Source organism: Python bivittatus, unplaced genomic scaffold, assembly GCF_059951505.1.
Source record: "Python bivittatus isolate LINGU-HERP-01145 unplaced genomic scaffold, Pbiv_v1 ctg000430_np1212, whole genome shotgun sequence".
Classification (NCBI taxonomy): domain Eukaryota; kingdom Metazoa; phylum Chordata; class Lepidosauria; order Squamata; family Pythonidae; genus Python; species Python bivittatus.
The window spans coordinates 3317080-3327951 of record NW_028277071.1 but is presented as its reverse complement, the minus strand read 5'-3'; the positions used below and the strand labels follow the sequence as shown (position 1 = coordinate 3327951).

The 10872-nt window shown below is 37.5% G+C and overlaps 1 protein-coding gene across 1 annotated transcript; it reads left to right on the top strand.

The window, feature by feature from the left end:
* Positions 1–5639: 5639 nt before the first annotated feature.
* Positions 5640–10478, top strand: LOC148215274 (vomeronasal type-2 receptor 26-like). Its single transcript, XM_088143995.1, has 4 exons — positions 5640–5861; positions 6801–7028; positions 8770–8896; positions 9583–10478. The coding sequence occupies exons 1-4, from the start codon at positions 5640–5642 to the stop codon at positions 10476–10478; spliced, it is 1473 nt and encodes a 490-aa protein (XP_088000121.1).
* Positions 10479–10872: the final 394 nt, after the last annotated feature.

The following is a 10872-nucleotide window of genomic DNA, read 5'->3' as shown; positions in this document are numbered from 1 at the left end:
CAATAAATATTTAGCAGACACCTTGAATGAAACCAAATTTGTAACCTCCATCCTACTGGGTTTTTGTAGTGCTTTTGTTTCCTGTGTCCCATCATTTTGCAATACCAAGTTAATATACATGGTGGTAACTATGAAGATCTCTTTTGGGGCAGCTCCTGAACCTAGACAGCTGCTCTGCATCTTTTCTTTCAAACATTAGATAATTTGCTACGCCCTAATAGGAATAATGTGAAACTGGTACTCAAGGTAATAAAATAAATTCTGTGTTAATTGTTATGATGTGTAATAATCTGAAAATGATGGTATTCGTATCTTCCAGTCATGAGCTTCATACCCCGCCCTTTAAAAAAAGTGTCCCTTTGTATCACCCAAAATACCAACATGATCCCCAGTGGGGCAAAAAATTTCTGCTTGTGTTTTGTTTTGTTTTGTTCTGAAAGGTCATTACAAAATTAAGGTGTAAAATAAGTAATCTATCTGCCATGTACGTATATTCATGCACAGAAAAAAGTGCATGAATATACACTTTTGTATATTCATATTAGGTGGTGCTAATTATTCCTTTGGATATCTGAAAATCTGTCTTTGTAAAACAATAGGCCAACACTGTATGGGTGTGGAAACCGTGACCAGGAAGGGTTACCTAAGTTTGAGATAAGGGAGCAGTATTAGCCTAGTTTCTTCTCTCTTTAGTATTCCCATTCTGGGAAATTTCTAAATTCATTGAGATTGCTCTTAGGGGAAACCTAGAGTTTCAGATATAGGAAAAGGATATAAGTGGTATTTTCCTGTGAAGGAAAAAAAGGGTTGGGGGGAATATTGAGAGGGATGTACAGTATGTAAAAGTAAAAAGTGATACCTGTTGGATTTCTAGCATAAATATATTGACCTAGTTTATAACCCTACTGGAAGTTCCTCACTTGTAATTAACAGCACACTTTGGCTTTGGCATTTGCTGCAAAGGAGATCAATGAACATTCCCAGCTCTTGCAAAATGTTACCCTTGGCTTCCATATCTCTAGTCACAATTTTGAGGAGAGGTCAGCTTACCTTTTAGCAATAGAATTTCTATCTACTAAAGACAGATTTGTCCCTAATTACAAGTGTGATATCCAAAACAATGCAGTAGCTCTCATTGGAGGACCCCGTACTAAGACCTGTCTCAACATGGCAACCATGCTGTACAACTACAAGTTTCCACAGCTGAGACAAAGAAGTAGCTCCAAGTAGCAGATGTTAAGTACTTATTCAGATGTTGCTTCAGACAGAACCAGAGATAGTAATGACAAAATTGGTTTTGCGATTTCATTTTCTTCTGTGTTTATGAAATGATTTCCTGATATAAGAAAGGTAATGCTCTTTATTTACCTTAGGATGGAATAGTACACATATTTCTTTCTTAACATCTTCAGAAGTTCCTCTTTTTTCTGTTGTTGTTTTTTTTTTTCCCTGTCTCCAATATTGTTTAGGCCCTCCCAATAAAGTTTCCCAGGTCTTTCCTTAGAAGCATGAAAGTTTGAGGTAGATTGAAAATTTTGAAGGTATATTGATTTGAGCTTAATTGTTGAATCCTGCACTGAAAATATATAGAGACACTCCTATTGTCAAAGCCAACAACCAGAACCTTACTTATACCCTACTAATAGCACTCTTGCTCTCCTTTCTATGTCTTTTTATGTTCATTGCCCAACCAGACAAGCAGGTATGTCCCTTTCGACAAATTCCTTTTGGCATCGTCTTCTCCAATGCAGTTACTGGCGTATTGGCTAAAACAATCATTGTGGTTCTTGCTTTCTTGGCTACCAAGCCGGGATCTAGAATGATGAAATGGGTGGGGAAGGAGACTGAGCCTCTCTATTGTTGTTTAACGGTCCTTTGTTCAAATAACTATCTGTACCATATGAGTGTCAGCTTATCCCCCTTTTCCAGATTTTGATGTGTATCCATAAAGGAAGACTTTGTACTAGAATGCAATGAAGTTTCCCCTCCAATATTCAATTGTGTCTTGGGATTGATGGGCTTCCTGGCCATTGTCAGCTTCACTGTGGCTTCCCTAAGCAGAAATCTACCAGACACTTTTAATGAAGCCAAGTTCATCACCTTCAGCATGTTGCTGTTTTGCCGTGTTTGGATATCTTTTGCTCCAACTTACCTGAGCACCAAAGGAAAATCAATGACCAAATCATATCAATTAGATTGATGGACAACCCTTTAATACGACAATCATTCCAGTTTATGGTCCAACCACCGAGTTATTGCTGCCCAAAGGGGGCACACCAGTTACTGAAAAGCAAAGTTTCATATACTTTTGCCACACAGAAATAAGTAGCTTTGGATCATTTTCCTCAATAAATAAATGAACAAATATAATGTTTTTGACTCATTTGTTCCATTGGGTTCTCTTTATCTAGTTTTAGGACTTGTGTGGAGAACACATAATTTTTAGGTCATATTTATGCAGAAATATTGAAAATTCAAATGAGTTCACAAAGTTTTAAGCACACTGTATCTTTCAGAGTGTCAAGAATTAAGGTAAGGTAAGTGAGGACAGCTAGGGAAGTCACAAACATGGCCTATTCAGTCTGCCATTGGAGTGGTCATAGCTGGCATGCCAGGTGTGGTACCACAAATATTCTCCCAGTTGCTGCAGGATCTGGAGAATAAGAGATAGCAGAATATCAAGGAGCACTCTGAAAATGCTCACCTGCTCTTTGCGGGAGCATAAATCCACCATAACAGGCTGAATCCCCATTCCTGAGCCCCATTCCCTATTGACTCTATCTTGCTATACTTTGTTTGTTTGTTTGTTTGTTTGTTAAATTTGCATGATGCCCATCTCACCCAACATACTTCCAGGATGTTGTCAATCTAGAATTTCAGCAATTGTTATAATAAAACTTTTCAAGATAGATCCTGTATTAAGGAAAGGGGTGGGCAAAATGACCCCAACAGATGCATTTTCATTTTTTTCCCTCTGTGTTTTGTTTTCTTCTTCTGTGCATATGAACTCTCACTCCCTCATTTTCTATTCATGTCTTATTTCCAAAGGTTCATAGCAGTGCAGCAGTGTCTACTGAGATATGGTAAGCATGTTTCCTTTTGGTATTTTTCAAACAAAGTGCTATTGCAAGCAATAGTACTCATTACTAATTAAGTATAGTCATTGTCCCTTCTTCTCCATGTCTCAAGGGAATTCCAGCAGACATTGACAAAACTATGACCCCAGAGTAAGATATTACAGTACATTAATATCTGCTCAGAAATACAGAACTGCATGTAGGAAAAAGAAGAAGGAGGAGGACGATTTGTGCTTGATCTGTGATACTTCATTGTCTTCACTTCAGATAATGTTCATGAGGCACCAACTGAGTACCTCAGTTGAATGGTAACACAGGAGGTGTCATTTCATTCAAAAATGATTATATATTATAGTGAGTTGGTAATAATTAGGACACTGGTTTTACTCTTTTTTCCTAACATGATGTTCATTTCTCCCATTCGCAATTGCAACCTCAGTGGTCCTCTCCCAATTGTTCACAAGTATTATCAGCCTGGAGACTTAATCATTGCGGCTATTATTTATCAGGTTTCCTTTCTTTCAAACAAGATCACTTTTCAAAGTGTTCCTTCTCATGAAGTGCTTGATCAGTACCTGTAAGTATCCTCCCCCTCCTCCTCTTCCTCCTCCTCCCCCGCTCCCAATTCCCACCTAAATGCTGTGTTTTCTTTCTGTAAGTTTTCTGCTCAGATGTACTGGTTGCTAGTTGATCGATATGACTAGTTCCAATGGCCATATTTAGCCATTTTTAGCTCTGGAGCTCACAGAAACTTAGCTTGTCCTAATACTGAAGTATAAATTAAGACAAATACTATTGATTTGAACCATGAACTATATGAATTACTTTTTCGTCAGGAAACTTCCTTCCTTCAACAAAGTCCTCTGTTGCAAGGAAAAGGTTTGACTAATCTAGGCTTTGCAGATGCCCTCTGCTCATTCCTGAGATTTTCTTCCTTTCATCTCACCCACAAATGAAGCAGGAAACCCTTAATTTCCTTTAAGAAACTAGTTCATTCTGTTACAAGTCTAGGTTGGGCAAATGGAACTGGCTTCCCACCCTTAGAAAAAGACACACAAAATACATGTAGAACTGAAATCAAATGCTATCTTAGCTCAGTGTTTCCTACCCTCAGCACCACTTCAGTGCTTCCCAGTCCATACAATGTAGGGCTATTGTTTGCTAAAGACCAAATTACAGGTGTCCAGAGCCAAGTGTGTGCATGTATACATAAAAAATAAAAATAGCAACTGTCTGATTCTAAAGCATACAGATATTGACATAGTTTATAACTCTCACTGAAGGTTTCTCACACATAATTACCAACACACATTGGCTCTGGCATTTGCTGCACAGGAGATCAATGAACATTCTGAGATTTTATCCAATGTTAGCCTTGGTTTCGACATCGCTACCGACTATCTGGAGGAAAGTTCAACTTATCTTTTAGCTCTGGAATTTCTATCTACAAAAGACAAATTTATCCCCAACTACAAGTGTAATGACCAGACCAATACAATAGCTGTCATTGGAGGACCGCGTTCTCAGACCTGCCTCAACATGGCAACCATTCTGTGCAACTATAAATTTCCCCAGGTGAGAAACAAAAACAGAGCAAGATGTGAAGCTCATTTGCTATTTATTAAATTCAGGTGTCAGATGTTCATGAAAACTCTTTTTAGAAAGATCAAAGAAGCATGAAATTTTTGAGGCAAGAAGATGAGAAATTCTAGAGATATAAAGAATATCACCAAAGGGCTGTCCCTTTTAGCTTCATGAGCAGTACTTAACTTCCAGATATCGAGTTGCAAAACTGTAGTTTTAAGGAACGCTCTTTTGATATCCCACTTAGATCCAGAGATTGGGTTAAATAAACACACATGCATTGCACATATTTTTTTAAAGGTTTTTTTTTTGCCTTTGTTCTTTCTTCCCATCATTTAGATCACATATGGATCAACTCCATTGATGAAACATGAAACAGGAGCACTGTTTGTCAAATGGATGTTCCCAGATGAGCTCCACCAGCTGAATGGAATACTACACTTACTATTGCATTTTGGATGGACCTGGGTTGGGTTGATTTCTCTATATGAGGAAGATAGAGAAAGGTTCATTCAAAAGAGCCTTTCCATGTTTTCAGAGAGAGGAATCTGCTTTGATTTTATAGAATGCATTCCCCAAATAATGTATGGTAGTGAAGCTGCTGAAATGGTGGAAAAGGCGGATACATTATACAAAGTGATCATGGGGAGTACAGTCATTGCAGTGATCTTGAATATTGAAATTACAGGCATAGTGGCTTTGAGAGTAATGATCTATGTTTTAGATTCTGATGATATTCCAAAGGAGAGAAAAGCCAAAGTTTGGATCATGACAGCCCAGATAGAATTCACCTCCATTCTCATGCAAAGACAGCTGCCCATTGATTTTCTCCATGGTGCTCTTTCCTTTGCAATTCACTCAAAGGAGCTGACAGGATTCCAACAATTTATGCGGAAGAGAAACCCAAACTTTGAAAAAGAAGATGGCTTTATTCAGGATTTCTGGAAAGATGCATTTGAATGTTCATTCTCCAGTGAGATGATAGATGGGAATGCTGAAAGGATCTGCACGGGAGAAGAGAAGCTGGAGACTCTTCCTAATTCTGTGTTTGAGACCACCATGAGAGGTCTGAGTTACAGCATCTACAATGCGGTCTATGTTTTGGCACATGCTCTGAGGGCCATGCGCTCCTCCCAGTCAAAAGGGGGTAGAATAATTGATGGAAGAAGCTGGAAGCTCTTGCTTCAATCACCATGGCAGGTAACGTGGCTAATGCAAAATTTGTCAAGGTCCTCATGTCATGTACACAGTACCAGAACAGGAGATAGTTTTGTTTTGTTTTTGCACTTAATAGGAAAGATATTGTCATATGAAAAAAAGGAAAAGAAAAACTTAAAAACCTTTTATTATCTTTTCCAACAGTTATTTTAATGTTCAAGTGATGTGTGCAGTACCAGATAGAAATTGGAATTTCTTTAAAATAGGGATACGGTTAAAAATATGTAAGATATGAACTTTGGAAACTATTTTTATGTATGAAATGGCATATACCAGAACTTATTCAATCTGTTATATCTTACAGTTTCAAATGTAAACCTCAAAAGCTGCTTTGTTACTCAGTAGCATTAATATTCCTTACAAACTTAATTTCAGAGAGACTAAGACTCAAAGGGAAGAAAAAGAGAAATGACAACAAATCCTGTGAAAATATGAATTGTTTTAGTTCGAGTCAATAGCAAATCTGTTAATCAATTACATGAAGGAAATTTCAATTTTAATTTGTTTAATATTATCTTTCCTTTTTTTTTGTTTTAAAAAAGTGACCCCTTAGATGGAAGGAAAGGGCATTTTGGTCTAACATTTTCTATGATGGAGAATTTTATCTTATCTACATTTTATACCAGCAAATTGAATTCACAATTCCTGAAATGCTCAGTTGATCAAAGCACAGTGATCTGCCAGATTTCTCCCTTTTTCAATTTTCTGTTGGAATTCTCATCTGACAGTTTTTCAACTGAAAAACAGGCAACAGAGTAGAAAATGCATCTTGGAACACACTTCTTTTCCGATGTTAAACAGTGTAGATTGATGCAAAAGTTTATTTTCCATTGAGCATAGGTCAAACTGAAAGAACTGAGATTTGTCCTTATAATTCAAGGAATCCTATTAATATTTCTATTTCTTTGTTTCTTCATTCAGCTCCACCATTTTTTGCAGCAGGTCTCCTTCAACAACAGCGCTGGGGATGAGGTTTCTTTTGGCCCCAGTGGGGAAATAGGAACTGGATTTGACATTTTCAGTTGGATCACGTTCCCAAACCAGACCTTTCTGAGAGTCCAAGTTGGAAAAATTGATCCCATGGCGCCCCCAAACAACCTTCTCACCATTTCGGACAAGGAAGCTGTTTGGCCCCACATATTTAACCAGGTGTGTCTCATTTTCCAATGTTTATTAAATCCTTCATCCATTGACCCATGTCAATACATGATTTTTAAAAAAACCCAACAAAACATGGATTAACTTATTCAGCAGCCTCAGACTCTTCCCCCCCTTTTTTTTTTTGGATGTGAAATGAACGTAAACTACTGAAGTAAAACAGGTGGGTTAAGGTTTCTATATCCACAATATATCTTTAGTACCAAAGCAAAGCTATCTTAGTATGCAAGATGTGTTTCTAACTGCTTGAGTAAAATAATGCCACTCTAGAAATGTATATAGCTTAACAGAAACAAAGCATTTATTGAAAGAGAAAGAAACTGTTTTTAAAATGGCATACTCATGGTTCATGATTTCATCTCCTTAGAGCTAAATTTGAAATTGCCTCCCCAGGAAGAAATGAAATAGGGAGCAGAAACTCTTTGTTCGTGGAATATATAACATGATCAAAGAGTATCTGCCGGAGATTCTATCTAACTGTCTCATTAGCTAACTGGTTATGATAATCCAAGTAGAGGAGTATGATTGCATGCTATCCATCAAAGTCAATAAAAAAGGGTGTGGGAGGAAGATATGTTTAAAAATAAAACATGTGCCAGTCAATGGGGGAAGGAATATGACACAGAAAACTGCTTTCTGAACTGATTCCACATTTCTAAGAGAGAGCTCTGAATTTGATTTATAAATGGCATTATACCCCATTTCAGCTTAACAATTTCACAGAATGATATTCCCCAAATTGTTGAATCTGTGGACAAAAAGAACCTCTTTTTAATCTTTGGTGCCTGTCCCTAAAGGAAGCATCTTGTGGAAACAGGTGAGTGAGGCAATGATCGCTATTATCTGCAAATCGTTTAAGAGAAGACCAAATCCATTTCTTCTCAATCTGTTCCAAGCTTCAAAGAAATCAAGTAAAGTTCAGAAAACTTAAGTTACCCTGCTATTAGCAGCCTGATTGAAAATAGCTCATTTAGGATTTCTGATTGCTGCCATGAAAAGTCCATAAAAGTTAAAATAAAACATGGCATTGGGAATCAATGGAAAAGTAAAGATATACAACTTCAGTAGCATCATTTCATACATTTTATTAGAAAAGACAATAGAGATAATATTCTTCTGTCATTTAGTCTGTTGATTTCACAGTAGTCTGTTTTTCTAACTATCATTAATTAGAATTTGTTTTGTATCTTTATTCTATATGATGTCACCACATTGCACCAAGCATAGCAAGAGCTCTTGGTAAGAATATGAACCCGCACACCCACACCCTGGGAGGAAAAAAAAGGAATGTTAAGGAAAGTGTGTCTCAAGGGCTCCAGAATTACAAGGTCTCGCATACCAACTTCTGCTACTGATGTCCTCAGAACAGATCTTTAGAATACTATGTTTGGCACAATCACACTTTTAGTGTAATAGGTGTGAGATAAGAAACTGTTAAGGCAGTGTTTCTCAACCTCAGCAACCTGAAGAGGTGTGGACTTCAACCCCCAGAATTCCCCAGGCAGCATGTTGCAGTTGGGAGCTGAAGTCCACACCTCTTCAAGTTGCTGAGGCTTGAGAAACATGAAGTTAAATGATTCAGTGGTGAATTTAAAACAGAAGAAACCTTGAAAATGGAACACTAAAGTTTGGATTAGAATATGAAGAGTTTGGATATCTATAACTGATGTAAGGAACATTCCCAAAACATAAATTCTTCATGTGAAAGAATTCTGATTTTATTTATTGACAGGCATTACCTCTTTCCATCTGTAATGAGAAATGTCCTTTGGGCCGTAGCAAGATAAAAGTGGAAGGGAAATTATCTTGCTGCTATCACTGCAGACTGTGTCCAGAAGGGAAGATAGCTGACCAACTGGGTAAGTGAAGGAATCTATATTATATATATCAATTATTTAATAAATATAAATGGGGTCTAAATTTTTAATCAATATTAAGGGGACTGAACATTTGGAGCTTTACCTCAAGTTGCATAATTTAGCATTGAAAAATCGGAACTACATCTTAATAGTTCAGTGAGATATTTGATGATAAGATGAATCAGTTCATTCTAAATAGCATAATCTTCATTAAGGATCAATACATTTCTAAGATTTGGATTGTCTCTTCTAATGTTTCCTTGAAGAATTAGAAAGAGTTTTGCAGGAAACCAATGCTTATTGGTAGACAATCCACAATGCTTCCTTTCTATCTTCATTTTGGAAGCAAAGGTACCGTTGCATTAAGCTCAACTCTAATAATTCTATCCATGCAACATTTTCCCTCTTTTTTCTATTCTTTTTGCTTCCTATTCTACCCAGTTTCCCTTGATGTGGGCTATAATAGAGAATAGAAGGATCATATTAAGATTTAGAGATAGCTGTATAACTCAGGGCATATTGAAACTGAACACTGCAACACATTATACATTGCATTATAAATTATTTTAAGAAAAAATTATATGAACTCCTATGTAAGTCATATTCCTTAGTGAATATAATCTGTGATTAATTATTCATGCTGAAAATCCATAATGATTCCATGAACAAGGTTTCTCCCCCCATAGACCTAGATGACTGTTTCCCATGTCCAGAGGATCAATATCCAAACAAGGATCAGGAGAGCTGCCTTCCAAAAAGTATAACTTACCTGTCTTTCCAAGAGCCTTTGGGCATTTCCTTGGTAATGATCGCAGTCTCCTTTTCTGTCATCTCAGCTGTGGTGCTGGGGATCTTCATTAAACACCAGGACACTCCCATTGTCAAAGCCAACAACAGGAACCTCACCTACATTCTTCTCATTGCTCTCCTCCTCTCCTTCCTTTGCACTTTGCTCTTCATTGGGCAACCTGACCAAGTGAAGTGTCTCTTGCGGCAAACTACTTTTGGCCTCATCTTCTCTATAGCTCTTTCTTGTATATTGGGGAAAACAACCATTGTGGTTCTTGCTTTCATGGCCACCAAGCCCGGCTCAAAAATGAGGAAGTGGGTGGGGAAAAGGCTGGCCAACACGATTGTCCTATCTTGCTTAATGGCTCAATTCACTATTTGTGTAGTGTGGCTGGCACTTTCTCCCCCATTCCCAGGTTCTGACATGCATTCAGTGGATGAAGAAATTGTTCTGGAATGTAATGAAGGTTCAACTACAATGTTTTACAGTGTCCTTGGCTTTATGGGGTTCTTGACCACTATCAGCTTCATGGTGGCCTTCCTAGCCAGGAAGTTACCTGACAGCTTCAACGAAGCCAAATTTATCACCTTCAGTATGTTGGTCTTCTGTAGTGTCTGGATATCATTTGTTCCCACCTATCTAAGTACGAAGGGGAAATACATGGTGGCAGTGGAGATCTTCTCCATTTTGGCTTCAGCAGCTGGATTGCTGGGCTGCATCTTTTCTCCCAAATGCTATATCATTATTCTGAGACCTGATTTAAATAAGAGGGAGCAACTGATAAAGAAATGACAATAAATATTTAGCAGACACCTTGAATGAAACTAAATTTGTAACCTCCATCCTACTGGGTTTTTCTAGTGCTTGGGTCTCCTGTGTCCCATCATTTTACAACACCAAGTTAATATACATGATGATAATTATGAAGATCTCTTTTGGAGCAGCTCCTGAACCTAGACAGCTGCATTGCAGCTTTTCTTTCAAACATTAGATAATTTTGCTGAGCCCTAATATCAATAAAGGGAAATTAGTACCCAAGAGAATAACATAAATTCTGTGTTTAGCGTTATAATGTGTAATCATCTGAAAATGATGGTATTGGTATCCTCCAATCTATAAGCTTCATACCCGCCCTTTCAAAAAGGTATCCTTTTGTATCAAAAAGGTATCACCTATAACAGCAACA